Genomic DNA, 23,582 nt, shown 5'->3' with positions numbered 1-23,582 from the left:
GGTCACAAGCTGGCAGAGGGTAGATTTAGGTTAGACATCAGAAGGCGCTATTTCACGGTCAGGGCGGCTAGGGTCTGGAACCAACTTCCAAGGGAGGTGGTGCAGGCTCCTACCCTGGGGGTTTTTAAGAAGAGGTTAGATGAACACCTTGCTGGGGTCGTTTAACCCCAGTACTCTTTTCCTGCCATGGCAGGGGGTCGGACTAGATGATCTTCTCAGGTCCCTTCAGACCCTATAAACTATGAAACTATGAAATCAGGGAAGGGGCCTTGGGCATATAGAAACTGTCCCCCAAATAGCACAAAACCAAAGCAGATATTTGACTACTTTGAAGATCACAGGTATGGACTACCACCCACCCTCTATCTGCCTATTCAAACAGTAAGTTTGAATATTTTGCTCTATCTGTATGAAGGGGCGTTTTTCAGTCTCCTGATCTGTCAGCAACCAAGTATTAGTAAAGCACAATACCTATCCAGGACTCCACAACATCAGCCTTCCAGTTGAACTGAAGGAAGGCAGAATTCTCATCCAGCTTGGCCTTCCTTTGAGCTGCTGCCTTCTCTAGATCTGACACTTTGTCCCTCAGGCCTTTCATCTTGGCTGTGATGTTCTCTTCATGGTGATTGTTCTGTAGGACAGGAGAAAAACAGTTCAGTTCCTGTGCGACTTAAATGTCTTCCACATCCCACTGGGGGAAACTTACTTCTTTTCACTATCTTAAGAAATGTTCTTGAGACAGAGGCATATGAAGGACAGCTTAAGATGCCTGTGAGATGAAGCTAGGAGCTTCAAAGGCACAATCCTAGCCAGGAAAACCTCTTTTTACAAATGAGACTAAATCCTGCACATTTACTTACAACAGTTCACTGGCTCCAAGAGCAAGGGAACAGATCTGCCTGGTATGCTAATACGGTGACCTCATTTTATTTCCAAACATGCCCCCAAAAGTGAAAGAAAACAAGAAAGTAAACAGTCTTGCGCGTTCTTCTGTTGTCAGGTTATGAGAAAACTCTGAGAAATGAATGTACACAGCAAAAAAGAAAATAAGGGGTTGCTAACAGTCATTTTAAGGTTTTCAAGGGAAATTCTACCTCAGTAAGATTTCTGTGAAATATAAACAAACAGGATGAGAGAACCATTAAAAGCAACAGCAAAAGGAGTCAGTAGTATGTAAACAGACACCACCAAAGGTCTCAGTCCAAGATAGGTGGATTATTGTTCTGCTCTTCAAAAACCCAAGGATAAGAATCCACCAGAAGGAAGAAACAGGAGTAAGTGACTTGCCCAAGACAGCCAGCAAGTTGGAGAGAGCTAGAATTAGAAACAAGGGGTTCTGCTTTTCTCAGTCCATCAAGCCCTCTTCAAAAATAATTCCTTTTAATAACCAACCAAACGCACCTTTTTAAGCAAGATACACCACCACACACAACCCAAAAATCTTTCTAATCAGTGTCAAGAGGACAGCAACTATTTCGACAAACAGAAGCTGTAGAGAACCTTTGAGCTACTTTCCTTACCAAATTCAACTCACCTTCTTAATGAGGTCTTCTCCATTAGCACAAACATCATTTACTCTGTCCTTGTGCACAGTGAAGTCGGTTTCAAATGCTTCATGCTTTTTCAGCAACCCCTGCAGGGAAAGCATGTTTGTAAGTCACTTTTCTAGATAACCATTTCTCAGATAATGCCTTACAAAAAGATGGATTATTATTATTCTAATACACCAATGACTGATACAGTCTCTGCTACAAGTGATATTAGTCTTTGCATTTGAGGACTCTTATCTAACGCCTGATCCCCCTTGAAAAGTAAACAAGTATAAATTAGCAATTCTAATCTAGTTTCTTTCATTCCCCCACCCCCTGCCCTCCCAAACAAGCTCTTCTCTACAAAGTCCAGCAAAGATATCAGCTTGCAGATCTAATTTACCTGGAAAGTACTTAGCTCCCCATCCTATACAAACACTTCCAGAGAAATGTAACTGTAAAGTACATGGCAGATGCATCGACTTAAACAAGACTCCTTACACATTCAAAGTTAACCAGGCATGTACCTGCTTGCAAGACCAAGGTCTTAAAACAGATTAATGCTATGAAGTGAAAGCCATTCCATTTCTCTCAACTATTGATGGCCTCTTCACTGGAAAGGTGTTTCATTAAAACATAACTCATAAAAGGGGCTATAAGCCTGAAATCCTTAAGTTTGCTCTTTCCTAGGCCAGTTTTCCAGCACCCCTGAAAGGAGTCTGATTGAATTAGGGCTGCATACCAGTTACCTCAAACTTACAAGTTTCTTCCAAGGGCTGAAATTGAATCGTTTTAATTCTTTTCACAAAACATTTGCGATCTCTGCAGAATATACTACTTGAAAATGAACTGACAATCTCTCTGACTGGAAAAATAAAGCATGGAAGGATCCATTAAATTACAACCCATGTGTGTCCTGAATAGCAGATGCCAGGAAGAGAAGTGCAGCCTCTTGCTCACCTGAATAGCAGCAAGTGTGTCTCCATAGTCTTCACTGGCTACCAGTGTCATTTTCTCATTAATCCAGGCTTCTTCTTCCTCAACATTAGCCACAAATTGCTGATACTCCAGAGACTCTTCCAGACGTTGGCCACTGTTATAAAGGAAAAAAAATAAAAAATAAAATCAGAGACTATCTACTACTGCACTTTTAGTTATGAGAGAAAAACTGCTAGTTCAGACAAACTGGACATTAGTACAAAGACCAACAATACCTGCTCACTACCCTCAAGCTTTTCTGCATGATAATTCACACCACCATCTTTCTACAGAAGCTAAGAGCACTTACACACGAGAGAAGCCTGCTCCGATATGCTGGAAATCTAGTGCGGCAGAGCAGACTTGATGAATCGAGTCTGCTGGAGCGCACAAATTGACGTGCTCTGGCAGCCTTTTGTGTCACACAAATCAGCGGTGCAGCACACCTCGTGCTGAGAAAATGGCAGCGCTCCGAAATAAAATACATTCAACGTGCTTTAGTTCAAAGAAGGGCTGTGTGACGCTATGGTCCCCAATTCGATTTGGCAGAGATTCAGCCCGATTCAGTGGCCGAATCTCTGAATAGAAATCAGAGAACCCTTGAATCTCTCCGAACAGAAATCGGAACCCTCCGAATCAATTTGGAGACAGACACAGCTTTAAATATTTTTTCTACATACCTCTAGGTAGCAGGCAGCTCGTAAATGCTGCGATGCTAGGGCACATGGAGCATCCCACAGGAGCATGGGGGGGCTCCCCAGTGCGCTTGGCAGCAGACCCAGAAGTGGGCCAGAAGCACTTCCGATCCACTTCTGGGTCCACCAGGGAGCATGCTGGGTCCCCCACCTCGGCTTGGCGACTGGCACCTCCTGGGTCTGTGGGGGTTGGGGGCACCCAGGGTCCCCCCATGGCCCATCACCAAGCTGGGAAGGCGCAGGGGGGGCCCCAGCACGCTCGCCAGCAGAGGACTGGAAGTGCTTCTGGTCCACTTCTGGGTTCACACTGCTGAGCATGTGGAGGGCTCCCCTGCACTCCTGTGGGACACTATGTGCCCCAGCATCGCAGCATTCACAAGCTGTGCTGGTACCTCGAGGTATGTAGAAAAAGCATTTAAAGGTGTGTCTGTCCGAACTGCTGATTTTCTGAATCAGCATCGAATCTTCAGATTTGGCCAAATCAAAAATCAGGGACAGTGATCCGAATCAATTAATCGAATCACTGTCCCCAATTTGGGCCGAATCCGAATTGAATAGGGCCCACTTCACACACCCCTACTTCAGAGCACTCTACCACCATTTTCTCAGCACATAGACATGCTGTGCTGCTGATACACGTTGCATGGGCACTTTTAATTAGCACGGCTCACTAATTAAAAGTGCCCAGTGCTGCGTCAGAAACACACGTAAAAATGCCCTAAGAACAGCTCTGTCACTGCCAGTTCTTTATCTACTGTAATTTAATATTTAAAGATTATGGACTATTTCCTCCTGATAGTGTCTAGTCAGGAAAACACAGCATGACAGGGATCATAGCCAATTAATTTTAAACCTCTGACCATTGTAAATGGAGAAAGAACAAAGCCCCCAGAACTCACTATATAGGACTTGTGTTTGTTATCGGGGAACACATACTAGAGCTTTTACTGAGGAACGTTATGGCTGACTTTTTTCACAGGCTCCTGTCTTAGCCCCCATGGAATGCATTATTAACGTTTATTGCATGCACATGGCTGCACACAGTGCCCAGGATTTGGCAAATCTGGATGCATGCCCCTATATTGTTGTATTTATACTACCTGTCCAGGAGGGCTGGTTCTCACTTACCGTGCAGATGCCAGCTGCTTTAACTCCTTCCAGTGCTCCACAAATTGAGCCAGTCTCTGCTGTATCTCCTCCTTTCCAATCGTGTTATCATCTGACAGTTTCTTCCCAGTGTCCAGTACACCCTGAAAAACAGACAAACATACGCTGAACTCTGTGTCCAACAGCAGATCTGCAGTTATTCTATGCTCAGATAATTTATGATACTTTTGAACCATTTTCTTTTGTTAACAAGGACTTCGTGGGCTTGGAACCAAGAACAGAAATGCTGCTCCTTGAAGAGCAAATAACTTCGGGTCACTTTTATAAAGTCTGACTGTATGTTTTGCTGTGTAATCAACACCTGGTAGTGTTAAAAATCTGCAAACCAACTACATAGCATACCACACTCACGCTATAGCGTACCAACTGTGAGCACTAATCCCTCACAGGGCACTTTCCCTCCCTCACTGTCTACAGCAAATGATTCAGAGAAAACATCATCAGTATCATCTATGGGACGTTGCCCCCTCTGACTGGCTTCTTTACCTGGATGGCAGGCTCATGGGCAGCCAGTTCTGCTTCCAGACGTTTGTGTTTCTTCCTTAGGTTCTGCACTCCAGTAAGGTCTCTGCCATAGTCCTCTGAGCTAACCAGCAGTTTCTTTTCCCTGAGTTCCAGAGGGAGAGAGAAAAAGACAATCAGTTTACATCTCCTCTAAAAATGAAAAACAACATCCACACTTCAGATTTTAAGTCTTCCATCCAGTGTCCAATACATTTTTAAAACTTAACCCCCCCACCTCCTCCCAATTTTGAGCCTCTCTGAGGCTGTCTCCTCAAACACCAAAAGGAGTGGGAATCAGCCCAACCATTTTTGCTATTTTCTTGATTATCAGCCAACCAAATCAGCCTCCACAAAGACATCTTTAGAAAGAATATCCAATTAATTACAGCGAGAGGCCAAACTAGTAGAAATCCTCTCAGCTGTCTCACAAACACCTTTTTGACTTGATACAGAAGGACAGTTCATTCATAGGATTTGTAGGAACTTTTCCACAAGAAGTAGTCAAACTTCAATAATTAAATCCCAGTCAAATGAAACTGTTTTCCCAGAACTGGATGATTTCTGAGGCTTGACTGTAGGTATCTACAGATATTACAGCCATGCCTACACCAGAGTTAAAGCCATTTTTGATGCTTCTCTCTGATCAGTGTTGGCAGAGAAAGCACATATAAGATGCATTATAAAGATTTACTATATGCTGTTTAGGGAGGTAATCATGCAGGTGTGGAATATACCGGAAGTTTATGGCCCAGTTTGGGTAATACATTTATCCTGGAAGACTAATTTTGTACACTACAAGAGAAACTATGCTGACAATGCTATTAAACAACCATGCTTAAATATAACTTTTGTAAGCATGGCAGTAATATGGGCCCGACCTCAGACAACACTACACCTAGCATGTCTGAAGAACATACTTGATCCAGGACTCCTCATCATCCATATCCCGGAAGAACTGATGCAAGCGGTGGGACTCATTTAGCTTTGCACGCCGGGCTGCTGCCATACTCTTGATCCGCTGGAACCGTTCATTAATGGTGTCACGCTTATCCTTTACTTGGGAAGTGTCGAAAGCACTGCTGGTCATCAAGCTGTCAGCTTGGCCATTCAGGTCCTTCAAGCGATCCTGGGAACACGAACAAGGAGTGAGCAAGGAATGAGCATTGCAAGTATGAAATCTTGGCACAGAATCAAACTTAATGTGGTTCCTTTGCAGATTTCATGATGTAGTCATAGAAACTGCATTTCAACAGGTTTAAAAACTTTGTAGCACATCTTCATGCATGACTGACTTCACCAGTTATTACAACTTCTCCTTGTAAAATCAAGATAGGAGGTGCTTACTTCATGGGCAGATATATCAGCTTCCAGGAGTTGGTGTTTCTTCAGAAGGTTATTCACAGATGCCAGGTCCTTCCCATAGTCTTCAGATGCAAGCAGGGCTTCCACCTGGGAAACAGACAGACAATTGCAGACTGAAGCTCTGCAAGACCTTGAAAATGTAATGCTCTTACATGTGAACTGCTCTCTTCTTCTCCTCCACCTTCCCAAGTATAGATTAAGACCATCAGCTTTTTCTCCCTACAGGCATCAAACATTTCCTTTCCTCTACGCTTGGGATAGTGCCTGCACTGGCAAAACTTCCCAACCACTTGCTTTCTATCAAGACTTCTGTATTAAAGGACTGCTTTTGCTGATGATACTTTAACTCTGCCATATTCTAGGATGCCCCCCATGTCACAAGAGGGAGCCCAAACTAGAGAAACTGCAGTCTCTTAGAATAATTCCCCATCCCAAGCTGTCAGCTACCTCTGAAAGCCAGAAATCAAAGTCTTTGATTCCAGTATTGAAATTCTGCTGTTTGTTGGCTTCTTTCAGCTTTTGGCTCTTCTCTGCTGATTTCTGCACCAGGAATTGCCACTGGTCAGCCAGAGCAGCTAAGCGCACCTGTTACAAGGAGAAAAAGGTAGGTAAATAGGAATGGAACAAAATCCCTAGGAAGTGCAGCACAGGAACAAAATACAAGCCTGATGGCCACTTCCCCACCTGTACAACATACAGTCACTATTTCCTGATGTCTAATAAACAGACAGCATTTTACTGTTATGTCTGCAGTATCAGAAAATATTACACTTCCCCAAGCAAAAAAACAAAATAGTTCTTATGCTTCCTACTGTACAGTTATGAAAATAATAAAAAACATCTAGGACAGGCAATTGCTTCCTTTTCTCTAACAGAATGCAAGTGCAGAAGCAATTCAGGGCTAGGAATAACTAACTGTCTTGTATTTGCTACACTTACCTTTACTGCATCCTCACTGCCAGCACACGCTCCCCGATCGATCAAAGAATTCCCCATATCAATGACTCCACGGATCCGGTCTGCATTAGCATGAAGTTCAGCTTCAAAGGCCTGATGTTTCTGGTGTTTGCTCTGAACACAGCAGAAACTAAGTTATTAATGACTGCATTTTGGGCTCCTAAATTATTCTCATGGGCTGAGAAGAGAATGGAAAAGTTCCCTGTGGATCTGAGGGAAAGGAATTTATGGGTCATCTGATCTGGTGAAATACTAAATGCCCAAAGCAAAATTATAGAAATCCAATGACATCTAGGCATTTGTAGTGCATTTATCATTGCTTATTCAAGTGATTTATTCCCAATTACTGGAACTCAGATCGGTCCATTTAACCAGTGGGCATTAGGCTGCCTCTAACCAAGCATATTTATTTGTGGGTGGATACGTATAATACTGTTTCTGCTTGAGAATATTTCTCCAACATTAATAGAAGGCTGTTAACCCATTTCCAATTTTGAAGTTCAGCTGTCCTCCAACTACAGATTTCCGATTTATGTGACACTTCTACAATACGCTCTGCCTGTACATACCCTAATATAACGGCTCAGATCGCAATCAGTTTTGTGGGCTGTATGACTTCTCCCATCCTTATCTGCAAGTCAGAAAGAAACCTCACTACTCTACCTGACCCTTTTCTGGACAGATTGATATCAAGGCTCTCATACGATTTGTGTACTAAAATGCCAAGGTAAAATAGCTGAGCTACATCTGACTTTTTAACAGAGTGCCAAGCCACATGTTGAAATTTGTCTTCACTGAGAAGTAAGAGCACCATGAGAACAACAGGAGCCATACAAGAGTAAATGTGCGTTTTCCCTTAATATACATGCACAGACCCATCAAGAGCATAAACAAAAGGGACAAGACAGTATTTACATATAATCAACTTAAAATGCTAGTAACACTGGAGACATGGGGATATGCACTGCCCTGGGGGAGAATGGAATGCAAGGAGAATGTTAAGAGAGAAAATAAGACATGAAAAACTACAGCACGGTCATGAGAAATTCTGCATGAACTGCTGTATTCTGGAAACTGCTAGTTTTGAGTAGTGATTAAAATCAGTTAAATCCCAGAAATTTAATGACATTTGAACTCAGTATGCTGGGAAAAAACACTGCTCCCCCCATCCCTTCTAATGGGACAATATCAGCCTAATTATCACAAAAATAAACCCATCCTCCAGGGAAGGGTCAACTTTGTTCTTTTTGAGAAATCATACAAAAATCTAAATTTAGTAGAACCTCTAATGCCTAAAGATACAAACAATGCTTCTTTCACTCCTGCTCCCCCCACACAATCAATCCTCCTCCTCTTTCCTTTGTGCCATTTTCTTCCTCCATTTGCAATCTTTCCTTTATATCTTCCACCATGCTGGCCCTGTTGGTGTGTGGCCACATGGGATTCCCATTTGACACTTCTCATTCCTAAGAATTTTGACTCCAAGCCCAAGCTTGTGGAGCAGGTAACCCCATTCTAATTCTACAGAGTATGAAGACAAATACAATAGCTACGTACCTGAAAAAGGAGGAGGATACCACCCACACTTCACTCTATCAGCTACTTAAAGAAACTAACAAACAATGCAGCATGAATCAAAGACCATGCAGAATGCACCTGCAAAACTAAAACAGGTGCTTCAGACGAATAAACAAAAAAAGCCACATCCAAGAACAAAGGGCCCAGTAACTGCACCTGAATGGAAGCCAATGACTATTAGAAAATGGAAAAGAGGCTGGATGAATGGATGGATGGAGCAACAGACTGCAGCCAGACCACGTCCTCACACAATCTATGCAGGGGAAAAAACAAAACAAAAAAAACAACCCCCCCAAAAAACAAAAAACACATACTACAGCTAGTCCAAACTACAAAACTTACCAACAGTTTGGAAAGCTACAAAACAGATTAAGAAGAGAAGCAAAGTTCAGTGCATTTATATTTGTCCACAAACCAGTATTAAAAACAAAGGAAATTACTTCAAGAGCCTTCCTCTAATACAGAAACATGAAGAGCAGCATCTCAGAACAGTAAATAAACCTGGGACCTAAGAGACATTTATCAAAGAACAGTCATTTTATTATCTGGATCTGGGGGGAAAATGGAAAGAAAGGGCAGGAAAGCTGTCTAGGGACTTATGCAATTTCAGGCCATTTGTGAACATTTTATTAATTATACGCATAAAACCTTAACTACTGATTTCTGTTTTGGGCTGTTCCCCATGTATAATTCATGCTTTAACTTTTACTTCTGAGGAGGGAGGTGCATGCCAAATATGATCTGTTATCCTCTTATAACACAACTGGGATTTCTCTGGGCATATTATATCATCAACAAGATAAACTATAGTGGAGTGAAAGCCTTCACTCCACTTAAACTTTCCTGGGCTGAAAATATTATTCACCTGAATATTTGTGGGATCCTTGTATGATTCATCACTTGCAGTTTGGAGCTTTTCACTGATCCAGGCCTCTATTTCATCAACATCACGGCTGAACTGCTGGAGGGTCTGAGATTCTCCCAGCTTAGACCTCTTCTCAATCATCTGAGCCTTCAGGCGACGCCACCTGTACAGAAGCATATGAAGAGTTGATGCACATCTATGCCCTGAAAACAGGTACGAGACAGGAGATTGCATGCAATCCTAAAAGCTCTAAAAGCCACCTCCAAAGAATTACCCAATTTCAGCTAGTATCTGAAACACGTTATCAAGACTATGAGCGCACAAACCTGTCCAGAACCTCATTGCGTCTGTTAGAAATAACACCTTTCGCATAGTGGTCTGCAGAAATCAGTTGGTCAGCAAAAGCCTGAAGAGCAGCAATTTTTTCTTCCTGCATAAAACAAGAGCCACAGAAGTTAGAACGAGTCTAGTATCTCCAAAAATCAAAAAGCCAATGTGAACACCTGTGTAAGAACAATAGAAGACTTTTTTTTTTTTTTTTTTTTTAAACAGGAAAAGAAGGAAAGCAATCTTACAACTAAGTCCTACAAGGAAGTCAGGCTTATGTCAGAACTAGCACAGAACTCCACTTGGGAACAAGTGGGAAATCCTGCAGACCAACAGGAACAAGATGAAGAGACTTTTCTTCCCTGTGCCAGACCAGTATAAGATTTCTTTTAAAGAGGAGAAAGGGATCTTCTAGGGCTTAGGGAAATAGAAGGAACATTGCTTTTTTTCCAGCATATGGGATTTCCATTGCAAACTTTTTAAATAAATGCTTCTGATTTCATCGTGTCATATTCATAACCAATAGGTAGCATACTCCCTCTCAGCATTAACTTCTAAACTTCAGAGTTACATCCCCAAGATGTGAATGTGACCTGTCTCCATGACGTTCAATTTTTTTTCTTGAAGGCTGTACGAAAATAAACTAAGTCTGCCTCTCCCTTTAGACTTGCCCCTCACCTGGACATTGATTGCTTTATCGAAATCCTCATGTTTCTTGATGAGAGCCTCAACACTGTCTAAAGTGTCACCTTTATCTTCCGTGTTCAGGAAAGCCTCACGGGCAGCCATCCAGTTCTCAGCCTGTTCACAGTCCCGATGAAACAGCTAAGGAGAAAAAAAACAGGTATGAAAGGAATCCAGTTATCACTGTTCACATATCTGAAAAGAGAAATTTCCTTAAGAAAAGAAGCTCTATCATGTAGCAGAGTACCTGTAATTCTAAACACTGGTCCAACATCATTCTGCGCTGGACCCAGGCTTTCTCCAGGTCTGCCCGTTCCTGATCCAGAATATCCAGTTTCTCTTTAATCTCTGGACTGGCATAGTGTCCACGAGCCAAGAGTTGTTGACCAAATTGTTCAAATGCCTGGAAAGTGCCAGCCCTGGCATCTATTTCAGTGCGATGTTCCTGTACAGAAGGGAAAGAAGTTTATTGAATAAAGCAGAATGCTGAATCGTCAATCTGTTCTTGGCAAATTAAATGGAAGTTAAAAAACAAAAACAAAAACAAGAACAACCCCTCCTGCTAAACCGAATTACTACAGTGCAGTTGAAACTGCCTTCAGGAGAAGAAGGCTTAAGATCTTCTACATACCTGGTGCCTTTCCAGCAGAGCCTCAGCTCCTGTCACATCCTTTGCCAGTTCATCTGAGGACACCAAGCCCCGGATTCCATTAATCCAAGACATGAGGTCCCTGCAAAAAAGCAAAGAGAAATATTTGAGGCTTTTTGCAGGAAAATGAGCTCTTCTTCACTGCCTCAGCAGATGGTCACCCTAAGTCCTCTGCCCAGTGTACATCACTGATGTTTAACACAGTGAGGATTAGGGATTTTATCCAACCCAGCGTTTACCTGAAGTCACTGAGGAAACGCTGCAGGTCATGAGAGTCCCCAAGCTTCTCTTTGCGCTGATCAGCACGTTTTCCCAGGCTGCTCCAGGCCTGGTTCAGCTCAGTACACTTTTCTTGAAGGTCTTCGGCAGACTCTGGGTGTGACTGGATTAGGCGCTGTGCAGTCTCTCCAAGAGAGTTCACCTGACAGCAAAGAAGAGGAGTGAGGACAAAGATGGCACGAGCCTCCTCTGCAGTTCAAGCATCGCTATGAGATAAAGGAAATAACCCAACATGTTTTTCCCATTCTTGAGCTCACCTTGTCTCCAAGAGCTGCCAGGTCTCTCTCAAAACCTTCATGTTTGCGCTGCAGGGCCTGCACACTGGCCAGGTCATGTCCATAGTTGTCTGTATTTAATGCCTGATTCTTCTCTTCAATCCATTCCTTAGTTTCATCGGCATCTCTGGTTGCAGGAAGGGGAGGAAAAAAAAAAAAAATACTATGAAGCTCATGCTAAATCTCTTTATCAAACTCCAAACAGCTTGTTTCCTAAGAATGTGAGTGTCTATTAAATGGTTTCTTTGTCAGTTTTGAAGCAGACCTAAATCTCTCAGAAGTAAGAAAATGTTAGTCTAATTTAATGAACAGAATTTGTGCTGCTACTTTTGAGGATTGTACTTATATTACCCATCATATCAACCACTGTGGGGAGTAGAAAATTATTGCCCTCATTTAAAAAATGGGGAAACCTAAGCCAAAAGGTTTAAATGGCTTCCTAAGATCATACAGCCAATCTCTGGCAAAAGTGGGAAAATAATCCAGGTCCTTAACATCATAACTCTAGTACTCCTGTATTTCATTAGATTAACCTCTTCCTCTCAAGTGACAGCAAAATAATAGGCAAAATACTTCTTTTAACATCCTTTGTTTAGATTGAGGTATGAGCTTGGGAAATGAGTGACAATAGTGGAGAATGTTGCACAAGAAATGATTAATCATGCTTATTACAGTAGGGGCTAAATGACAGCCAAGAGCAGGGGGCTGGACTTGATCTTCCAAGGTCCCTTCCAGCCCTGGTGTCTATGAATCTATGAAATAGACTTCCATTGTGCAGGTGGAGATGAAGCTGGTCTGGTAGTGTTGTAGCAACAAGGGTGGTGGGGGGAAGAATAAAAAGCAGATGCTGTACATTGAATAGGAGAAAGATTCAGTACACAAACATTTTCAAATGTTTATAAGGTTGCTGTCATACTGTATTCAACTGCCAAAGAACTGAACAGAGGAGCTAGATCTGTGTGTGGCAGCCAGTGACCAAAGGATAGAAGAGACAGAGGAAGAAAAGAGGCAGTTCATGAGAATAGAAAAGGCACAACCTGGCAGGAGCACTGGCTGTTCTTCAAAGGGTTATATTCTCAAGGTAAAGGTTTAAAGCAACATCTACACTATTTTACAACCCTACAACAGGCTTCCTTGCTGCTAACAATGTGCCAGTATCACAAGATGACTCAATCAACAATGAAGCCAAAGAGAGTCATCTTAGTAATTTAAAATATTAATACAAACCACAGGTTAGAGAACTACTCTTTGCCATGGGCTTTGTGTCTAACGTCCTTTGAAGGAGATGGGAGTTGAACGGCAGTCGCATGAGCTGCCATAGTTTAAAATTACAATAAATAAGTTTTACATGAAGCCTAGGACAAAAATTACATGTGGCACCTACTCCTAACTTGTTACTTGCTGCATCCAGGTAGTGGGTCTTACCTGTGGAATCGCTGAACTTCGTGGGCGCTGCCCAGCAGCTGGCTTCGCTCTTCTGCTAGTTGCTGCAGAGATCTCCAGCGCTCATTTAGCTCCTATAGGGGCAACAGAAATCCCAACGTGATATCACACTTGGTTGTTTTATTTATTACTTGTTTACAAAGAAAAATCTCCCCCTTCCAGCTACCAAGCTAACTGGCATGTCTTTGTGACAGATATGGCAAGCACAATAAAGGTCTCTAAAGAAAACAGTCCCTCTATACAGCTATTCTTCAACAAGGCAAAACCCAAGTTGCAACAATGATTCTCCAACTGTTCTGTCCTGCAGACTTTTGTAGAAACAGTTGCTTGTGCCTCCAACCATGCTTTATAACACTCCCTCTCCCCTTACAGCCCCCGGAGGTTTTATCCTATAGACATGATGGCAAGGCCTGGGGAACACTGGCAGTCCATGGACAAGAGTTATAATACCACTGGTTTAAGAAGAGTTTAGCAGACTTTTGGAAGTCTTGCTAAAATAGCTACAATTCAAGATATACAAGCCACTGCTTGGAGAATGATGGGAGTTAGGAAGAGAGCCAAGAGAAAGACTACAGTGATCTTCAAACATGGCTGAAGCCTGTTAATTGTGAGCTGTCCATGTGCATAAAGTAAGAATCCTATTTTGCTGCTTTGATTACAGAAGCAAGCATTGATTCAAGGATCCTACATAGGTAACAGCAAACTATTAGTATTTCTCCTGGGGTTAAAAAAATCACTCTGTAGAGCACATAGTTAAATAAGATACCAGTGTATAGGTGAGAAGATGTTATAAGCAAAGATCCACATTTTCCATTTGCCACAGAAAAAAAAAAACAGATTTTCTCCTTTTCAGGAGAAAAACCGTGGGAAATGGTAAGTTTCCCTTTGCAGGCTAGCAGAGTTCCAGACTGCAAGAGGCTGGGGGGGAGCAAGAGGAGGGCAATCAGGCAGAGGGTGCCATGTGCATGTGCACACATACATGTGCACATGGCAGCCAGGCAGTGTGGAGAGCAGCTCCCTACAGGTAAGTGGGTTAGAACTGAGGCCCACATAGGGAGGGAGGGAGCTGAGGAGGGCTAGGGATGGGGCTGGCTAGAAGTCAACCCTTTTCTTAACGTGTAGTCAGAAGGTTAAGGGCAATGGAATATGAAGACACGAAGACGCGCACAGATGTAAGCGATAAAAGAAAGCTATTACTTTTCATTGGATTTGAACAGCAGTGGTCTTACCTTGATGGAATTAAAGGTTGCCACTGTGTGTACCATCAGACGGGCAGACTGCATGAAGAAGAGGCAGAAATAAAAAGGTACCAGTTTAATTCATTTACTGACAAAATCGGCGCCACAGCACACTAGTAGAACTCCTTACACACACCAACAATTGAGCTTCGGTCAAACATCTGGGTTTTGTAAAACAGGATTTTACAAAATGGAAAGTGATTGTAATATGCCTATGATTTTATAAACCTCAGTTTCTTCAGAAGTGTCCAACACAGACAACTGGCTTTCTGCATTTCAAAACAGAAGTGAATGCTAGAAATTAATCAGTTGTAATAGCTTAAAGGCTAAAGAAGTGCATATATGCTAATATTATGTACAAGATAGTTATTAAAAAAAAATCATTTAAAAATCGGGGATGACATTTTCGACAGATTTAACTGTTTAGCAAAATCATCCTAACTTGTAATTAATATGTTGTTCAAAACCTAAAATGGTATTTGAGGCTACTGCAAAAGAAAAACAAAACAAAACACGCCCCCCCCACCCCAAAAAACTGGAAGCATAATGCTTAAACACTCTTTCAGGATACAAATCTCTTTTCTTCCAATACCAAATAAATTCATTTAATTGTGGACATTTTCATAAGAAAGGGTCCTATACTTTACTAGGTAAAAATGGGCATTTATACACATGCTCCAGAAGTGTGTGCGTGTGTCGGGGGGGCATTTTAATTAGAGTGGCTCTGAGAGCATCCTGTGTATCAGCTGATACACAATACAGGAGACACTGGATACACGACAGCAGCTGATACACAATACACGAGACACTCTGAGAGAGTCTTGTGTATCAGCATGATAAAATTACCATTCTCCAGACTCAACTGAGTTCACTCTGAAGCAGTTGGAGTGATTACAGCACATTGGAGCAGCCTTGCTGCTCATGTGTAGCTGCCCACTTAGACACCAGTGGCTGCGTCCACACGAACACAGGAGTTTATTTCCCTGGGGACAAGAAGCCGAATCACATTTTGTGCTGCTGCTACTTGTCCCCAGGGTGTGCCATGCACCCTCTGGCATGCAGCAGGTTACCCCAGGTGGGTACAGGAAGCTGGGGCTAGCACTGGGCTACCTGCAGAAGCTTTACCTGGGGACCTGGGGTCCTCCTGGGGCTGCAGCTACAGTGATCCTCTGCTTGGAGCCTGGCTGGCAGCCAGAGCACGGCTCTGGCCTGTCAGACTCCAGTTTTGGGCGGCATGTGCTGCCCCCACATGCACTGCCCTACTTTTTTTTTTTTTGTGTGTGCGCGCGCACAGGTTTTTTGACCTGGGATCTCCTGGAGCCAATCCCATCCTGCTCAGAAAACAGCTGAATGTGCAGTGTGCACCACATACCACACAGCTATGCTCGTCTGGATGTGGACAGTATTTCTTCAACTGAAGATTATATATAGGTCTTATGGGAAAAGTTTCATTTTCCGCATGCAACACTGCCACAGTGGAGTATATTTAGAAGTGTAATCTATATCCATTCCTCCTCAAAGACTTCACAACTTCTACACATATGCAGTTAAAACAAATTAGAGGGAGGAAGATAAAACATAGGCATGAGGCCTTACAGAAGTCACTACTGGGCTGGGGTAACATTACTTATAAATATTCAAAAAGTATTTCAGGACTCCCAGGGAGAAGACCTATTTGACCAGGACAGAAAGAAAATTCGCTCTTCTTGTGCAGAATGGGGTGCAGTGATAAGACAAGACGACTATTCTGCATGTACTTCCTTTTGTAAAAACACACTAGTTGAAGGGGCCACCAAATAAACAAGCCCTACCTTCCAAGGTGAAGCAGTCTTAGAATCAGTTTCATCCTATTAAAAAGAAAAAAAAAAAAAAAATAGAAAAAGGAAACTTTAAACATAAGAAAACAAAAAGACAGGAGTTAGCCCAAACCTGACTAAATCAGGAACAAACAGGATACACGAATTAAACCCTAAAGATATTTGAATGCATACATTTTTGATTCTTTCAAAAAATAAAATAAAAATTATCCTGCATAGAGAAGGCTGGCAACCAGAGGTGCAAACAAGAAGATGAATGGATCAGAGACCCCCTCTTCAAATATATTCAGGAAGACCAAGGGAATTTTTAAAAATAACTCTTGATAATGATGTTCAAAAGACATGTGGGAAACAAACTGTACTCCCAAGGGGGCCTCAACCTTAACATCTTGTATGTCCTCTGATCTTCTTTTTAAGACAACATGTAAATGTCATGTCAGTGCTTACCCTGGGCATCATGCCATAGACTTCCTGCAAGGGAAAAGGAAATAGCTGTTACTTTGCAAGACACTTAAGAGAAATTGTAGAAAGATTTGATTATTTTTGTGGAAAGGTGATGGAATGGACAAAATATTCTCCTACACATTGACCTTCAGTATGTTACCAGCCAAAGAATGTGCTCAAAGACAATGGGCAGCATTGAATAGCAGGATTTATTGCTGCACACACCTCCAGCAACACATTACCTCCAGGGATTTATAAAGGAATGAGTTTGCTTAGCGTTCCTTCCTGTTACAGTTGATTGGGCAGAATTGTTAGCACAAACCAAGAGCTTTGAAAAGCTAATATCACCTGGCATTTATATAACAGTTTAAATTTTGAAAGCCCGCGCACAAACAATGAAACAAATGAAACCAATAAACCAGTGTTAACCCTTGGCCCTCTAAGGTATGCTAGCATTATCCCCACTTAATTGATAAAAAACTGGAAAGATTAAGTAGAAAGCAGCATTGCAAATCAGAAAGAATCCAAGCAGTTATTTAGGATTCCAACTATTCAAAACTCCTAAGCAGTGGTCTAGAAACGTGCTACTGCACTACATAAAATTGAATGATTGTTAAGCTAACCCAGTCTCCAAAGAAGACATTAAGAGGCTCTAGTTAGACTACTAACAATCTTGGAAACAGTAAGCAGGTAATATTTAGCAATACATCTGTGGCTGCAGAAGAGGAAGAGAGATAGAAAACCTGGAGAAGAAAGGGCAATTCCACTTGTCCTTGCTACAACCTGGCAGTAGCCCAAGTCAGAAACAAGCACGAACCTGCTGCTGTACTGCCTGTACTTCTTCTGCTATCAGCCCTTCTGATTCCAGGTCATTCGCAACTTTGTTGATATCCTTTAGGCGTGATTCATTGGCTTTCAGATCCTGCACAAGACAGCAAAACACCATAGACTGAACTTGCAGATAAACAAAACAAAAGGAGGCAGCTGCAACAGAGGTACCCAATTTGCCAATAGCAGGAATTCAGCTCTCCTGACCTTTCCAGTTTATGCAATGTAGACATAGGGATGCATCTTTTTTCCAAGAAATCCCAAGTATCAGCATCAATGTATTAAAGAAATGGGTTTCAAGATTTTTCCATGCACAAATTAAGCTGATGAATCACCTAACAATGGTATAACCTATAAATCTATTAACTACATGTCTACATCACCAATCTCAGTGACGCACAACCTCTGGTCTGCAAGACTGGGTTATCTGGCCCACGTGTCTAATGACATGGGTCTGTGTGCTAGACTACACTGGTGCACAGGGTCACTGTGGTCAGATCTGGTGCACGGGGCCAGACTGGGCTGGGACAGAGTTGTTCCGTGGCTGGATCCAGTGCATGGGGCTGGGCTGGCACACTGGACTGCATCCACAGACCAACCCTGTTTGGCAACCCCATGCTGGATCAGGCATACAGACCAACCCACTTGTGGCATCTGCCCTGTTGGGCTGAAAGATTGAGCACCACTGACCAAAATGATCAAGATCAAAAGCTGTTAGGCTGTAGTGCTGGATAAATTCACCAAAAGGACGACTGAAGCGGTAATTTTAGGAGTTTATTATTTCAGGCACAATAAGAGGGTGGCACTAGTCTATTAACAAAAGGAAAGGTGCTACGTATTTCAAAAGGTAACTTCCTGCAAGTTCACCCATCAAGCTATTATAGAAACGCACTGTGGTATTTGGCATTATTTCCACGGCTGCAATATTAGGTTGGACAAGGTTGTTTGTTAATTAACATACAAGTTGTAAACACAATATGCAGCCCAGAAAGCCACCAAATCACCAGCTGCTTCAATTTGCAAGCTCATAGCTCCTGGTAACAAGCTTCCCCAAGAAGCATTTTTATAAATCTCGTGCAAGCAGAAACTCAAGCCGATGCCACACTGGCATCCCAAAAATGGCTGAAGAGAAAAAAAAAAGGTCACATGCTAATAATCTCTTCAGATTAGAGAACATTAGTATTTCATGTCTCATACACCACCGTGCACATCAGCTCATTTTAAAAAATATTCCGCCCTTAAGCTACAAAGAACAAGACACTTCACATACAGAATGCCCAGCACTGAGGAAGATGCCCATGAGGTAGTGGTAAAGGGCAGCACCTACAAATAAGCGTATGGGACACTACTCGAGACACAGGATATAAAGAGGGTTCTCTCTCCTGTGCGCTGTTACATAAAGCAAAACACAGGAGGGAGGGAGAGAAATAGGGGGTTTATGTGGATCTGTGCTCTGGCAGCACTAAAAGAAATTATACCAAGTGCTTCGTTTGCTTCACATGCTTGTGTTTTGTCTGAACTATACCAAAATAAGAAGGAGCTGTCACCTGGCTACCCAGTCAGCGAACTGAGTGTAGGGACAGAAGGGAAGTAGGCTTACTATGCAACTTATGGACCACAACTACTTACCTTCTGGAAGTCATCAAATTTCTTCTGCAGTACCTCCACCTGCTCTAAATCAGCTCCCACCTCCTCATTGGTGAGTGCAGCCTCCTTCTCATTGATCCACTGCTGCAGCTCATTAGCCTCCCGGAAAAGCATGAACTTTTTGCAGCTTTTTTCCAGCATGTCTTTGCGCTTCTCCCCCAGCTCAAGCAGAGAGTGGTATCTGGGACAAGCAGAGCAAGGCAGGGAGCTATGATATCTCACTTAAACCAGAGCCCATGACATGTACAGGTATCTGAATGGAAGGCAGTACTGCCAGAGATGGGATTATCCCCACACTGAGATACCAAATTGCCTATTATTGCACAGGATGATCTCTATGTGATCATGTAAATGTAAACCTTCAGAATATATACTAGTACACAGAAGGTCATCCCTGTATAAAGGCTTTTTCTGGTGAGCAGAAGCAAAATCAAATGACAGCTGATATGATAATAACAAGTGCTGGTAAGCAGTAACAGCATGGCAATGCAGGGTTGGCTGCATACAGCATAGGGCACATATGGGAAATAACTTTTTTTATGATATACTCTGCCTGCAACTATATCAAATGGGTGGACAAAATAAGCTGTGTACGACACTAAAATACCATCCTCCAATACTTCAATTTTCCGTGCCTCATCTGAAACTACTGGGCTGTCTGATGCATTGTCATTCATGTTCATTACCTATAGGAGACTGTGAATGCCTTTTGGGGAAGAGAAACATAACAACCACTTCAAATCAGCTGTGTTAAAGGCCTTCTTGGAGGAGTTACCCTTAATAGTCACTCTGTCATTCTGTTTCAAATCATCTGGTGATGGGGTAAATTCCATCCACGCCTGGATTACTCATATTCTCTCAATTGATTTCAGGCCTGGACATATAGTACAGGGTCATCCATGACTGATACTCATCTTCAAGCCATGTACAGTGGGAAGGGATCCATTTTGATTTATTACATTAGCTGTTAATATCATAAGTTTTCACTGAGAGACTTGCAGGACCACGCAAGAGAACTGCAAAGCCTTGTAGTGGTTTCACTTTGCTCTCTGGGGGACCCTTGGGTGGCTAATGAAGGATTACTTTCCAATATGGTAGGACCTTGGGGATATCACTAGGTCATACCTCTCAATGCCAGGAAAGATTTCTGAAGGAAAGCTAGCTAGCTGCTTCACGCTACAGCGTGTGTATATAACATGGCTACTCAGCTGTATGTTTGCTTCACAAAGCCTTAATTTCATGGACTCTTATCATCCTGGCATTGAATACAAAACTGGAAGCTGGATGGAAGTGAGCTAGCTGAGGCTCAGCCCAAGTGAAACTCATAAAGAATGCTGTTGCTAGTCTTCTGAATGGGATGGGTTGTCAGAAGCAGGTAACACTTGAGCTTCATACCCAGTACACAGACTAAAGGTTACATCAGTGTACAATTTCAGGTGCTACATAAACATAACAGAGACATTAAATTGTATGAGACTCAGTTTGCTTAGAAGCTGGCTTTCCCTCAATTTTGGGGAAGTGGTTTCAACATTTTTGTTTTGGGATTCAACACTAAGCTTCAGAAAGGCAACAGAGCACTCTCAAGCCAGGGTGCTTACCCATGGAATTTGCTGTTTCTAGCAACTTATCAGAGCTCAGTGCAATGCACATTTATTCCAGCAGGTTCTTAACAGAATCTTCTAAAGTTAATGTTATGAAAGTGAAAGACAACTGCATCCATGTAATGTAACTTTTATGCAACACTGGTGCTTGATCACCACATGGGTAGTAGGATTATTTCAACTGTATCTAATACCTCTAAAGCATTCATATACAACCTATTGTATTCAAGTAGCGGTGCACTGATACATCGGTCCGATATCAGATTGGCACCAATACAGCATAAAGAAAATTTGCTTGATATGCCTCCTTAAATATCAGCTATTGGTATTGGCCGCCAAAAATCTCTATTGGTGCACCCCTATATTAAAGTATCCACATAAATACATTTTTATCTGTACTTTGAAAACCTGTATGATTTTTTTTTGGTAAAGAAAACTTAGTCCAGGCAGCCTAAAGGTGACCAGCTGATGCCTTGTTCAGTAAGCAAGTTCACTATGGTGGAAAGTAACTGCACCTTCAGTTTAGCAAGGCAAAAGGCCAATGAGATAAGCAGCTGGCTGGCTGAAAGAACACATGAGCCAAATACCCGACTGCCTTTCTAAATTAAGACTATTCCACATTGCACAAATTGCTTCCCAAGTGCTTCTGGAGTAACTCTCCCAAGGGAGAAAAGAAACAAAGGGAGAATGAACAGGTGACAGCATGAAGACAGCATGGTTTAGAGATGGCTAGTCCTACTCACAGTTCTTCGACCTGTTTCATACGTAGAGATACACTGCCGACTTCCTTAGTTATGAGAGTCCTGCACAGACAGAGGGAGCACAGCAAAAGCATGCAAAAATTAGTTAGATTAACAAAAATTATGAAAGCAGCAGCTCCATCCACGGGTCATCTGTGGTGGGAGATGATGGTTAAGAGTGCACATTTAAATGAAGAAAAATTAGGTATCATTCAAAAGCAAATCAGATCAGGAATGCAAATTGTGTAAGGAAACCATCAGCAGTACAGTTGAACTCTCACTATTGGGCCACCTCAATTCCTGAACATGCCATTCAGTTTGGAAATAAAAGGCATCTCCCCTGCTCCAAAGGAACACATCTTCACTTCCAGCTCTCTGAAGCAGTGCACAAGCTTTTTTAGTTACCTAACAGACCATTCCTGGCACTTTAATGATATGGAAGGGTCTTAAATCCTTTCCTTCCTCTTATATGATGTACATTGTTTGGATAACACACAAACAGGTTTTTATCTTACAGTTTACAAAGCCAGTAATTAGTGTGTCGTTTAATAATTTGGTGACTCAAAACTTGAGTAGGTGGCAGTTCCTGTAAGAGTGAAAGCATAACTGTGAGAACAGCTGGGAGGGAACATAAAGCTTCCAGCTTTAGCCTAAGCGGTTTGATAAGATGAGCCTGTAGCCCACACCTACTGCCTGCAGCACTGCCTCAAGCTAATCTAACACTACCACATGCTGTAGGAGGTGCAATAACCAAGCATTAGGCAGTTTTGTTCAATTGCGCAGCAAATTAAAATGTCTTACAGGTAGGTTTAGCTCACACAGCAGTAAAGGGGACAGCCACATCTCTCAAAAGGGGGAAAAAACTACAGCAAGCTAGAGCCAGACAGACATGACCCCTAAGCAGTTCATTGCCTGAGGACAGACCTGTATAGGGAGGGTACTGTACTTCAGGTAACCAGATTTAAGGATGAGTCTCAAGTGGAATCACACGTTAAGTTACAGATTATAAATGAGTGATACTCAGGAGAGACAGTAGATGTAACAGCCACAAAACACAGAAAATATTCAGACAATAGGTTTAGCTTAGATTTCATGATTTCTACAGTTAGAAAAATGGAAAATTAGAAGATGACCCTAGAATTAGAATGAAAAGGATAATAAATAGAATTCACTAAAGGAGCACCACTAGGAGCTCTAATTCACTACCACTTGCTAGTAAGGGGCATCTGCTTAAACTTTTTTTTTTTTTTTTAAACAAAAAGGACAGAGGGGCATAGGCAAACCCAGGCAGGCCAGTGCCACAGCTGCTTTAACATCTTGCTGGTTAGATCTTACTGGTTGTCAATCTGCTCCTGCCGCAACGCTATGCTGCCCTGCTCTTCCAGGAGATTCTCTCGGGAGGCAGACTGGGCAGGGTCTAGCTTTTTCACATAAGCAGCGGGTACAAAACCCTGACGGTCATTAACTTCCACCTTCCACCAGTCCTGAACAAAATGAAAAACAAAACCTTAATTACAAGTTTATCCTGAAAGGAAATGGAAACAGAACCAGCCAAAAACTTCGATAACTTCCTAGAACAGGGGTGGGCACTTATTTGGGTCTGCGGCCACATGGGGAGTTTCACTGAGCTGGCGTGGGCTGGGTCAGCACTCCCCTGCTCACGCAACAACTCACCAAAACTCCCTATGTGGGATGGGGCCGTGCACAGGCAGGAAGCGGTGTTTGGGAACAGGACAGGTCGGTAAGGCCAGGATCATGGGGCAGGGTCATAGGATGGTAAGCAGTATGGAGTGGGGTCCAGGGCAGAGCCATGATCTACTGCCTGAATGCCCCTGTGATAGGCACGGGTTCCACAGCCATGGGTGTGCAGGGAGTGGATTGTGACTCTGCCCTGGCCCCATGCTGTCACCCCAGATGCACCTCCCAGCTGGTCTCCATGCAGAGTGGTAACAGCTTAGGACTGGGACACAGCCAC

The 23,582-nt window shown here is 42.6% G+C and overlaps 1 protein-coding gene across 8 annotated transcripts in view; it reads right to left on the bottom strand.

The window, feature by feature from the left end:
• The window catches only part of SPTAN1 (spectrin alpha, non-erythrocytic 1), a 66,655-nt gene that overhangs the window by 16,551 nt on the left and 26,522 nt on the right, over window positions 1-23,582 (bottom strand). For 3 of the 8 annotated variants that reach the window (XM_019510590.1, XM_019510591.1, XM_019510593.1), the window contains 25 exons: window positions 22,943-23,091; window positions 21,611-21,670; window positions 19,249-19,447; window positions 17,609-17,713; window positions 16,795-16,818; window positions 16,342-16,377; window positions 14,522-14,569; window positions 13,275-13,366; window positions 11,832-11,976; window positions 11,535-11,716; window positions 11,278-11,377; window positions 10,894-11,091; window positions 10,641-10,787; window positions 9,962-10,065; window positions 9,636-9,798; window positions 9,113-9,127; window positions 7,175-7,306; window positions 6,683-6,820; window positions 6,218-6,322; window positions 5,791-5,999; window positions 4,856-4,976; window positions 4,331-4,452; window positions 2,490-2,622; window positions 1,535-1,633; window positions 472-631 (listed from right to left, as the gene is read on the bottom strand). In XM_019510590.1, coding sequence (XP_019366135.1) covers window positions 472-631; window positions 1,535-1,633; window positions 2,490-2,622; window positions 4,331-4,452; window positions 4,856-4,976; window positions 5,791-5,999; window positions 6,218-6,322; window positions 6,683-6,820; window positions 7,175-7,306; window positions 9,113-9,127; window positions 9,636-9,798; window positions 9,962-10,065; window positions 10,641-10,787; window positions 10,894-11,091; window positions 11,278-11,377; window positions 11,535-11,716; window positions 11,832-11,976; window positions 13,275-13,366; window positions 14,522-14,569; window positions 16,342-16,377; window positions 16,795-16,818; window positions 17,609-17,713; window positions 19,249-19,447; window positions 21,611-21,670; window positions 22,943-23,091 — 2,986 coding nt within the window. The remainder of the gene's footprint in view (window positions 1-471; window positions 632-1,534; window positions 1,634-2,489; window positions 2,623-4,330; window positions 4,453-4,855; window positions 4,977-5,790; window positions 6,000-6,217; window positions 6,323-6,682; window positions 6,821-7,174; window positions 7,307-9,112; window positions 9,128-9,635; window positions 9,799-9,961; window positions 10,066-10,640; window positions 10,788-10,893; window positions 11,092-11,277; window positions 11,378-11,534; window positions 11,717-11,831; window positions 11,977-13,274; window positions 13,367-14,521; window positions 14,570-16,341; window positions 16,378-16,794; window positions 16,819-17,608; window positions 17,714-19,248; window positions 19,448-21,610; window positions 21,671-22,942; window positions 23,092-23,582) is intronic. The other 5 variants (XM_019510589.1, XM_019510594.1, XM_019510592.1 and 2 more) reach the window with 3 other exon arrangements.

Source organism: Gavialis gangeticus, unplaced genomic scaffold (genome assembly GCF_001723915.1).
Source record: "Gavialis gangeticus isolate Ggan-Ray unplaced genomic scaffold, GavGan_comp1, whole genome shotgun sequence".
Lineage (NCBI taxonomy): Eukaryota > Metazoa > Chordata > Crocodylia > Gavialidae > Gavialis > Gavialis gangeticus.
This window is presented reverse-complemented; position numbering and strand designations above follow the sequence as displayed.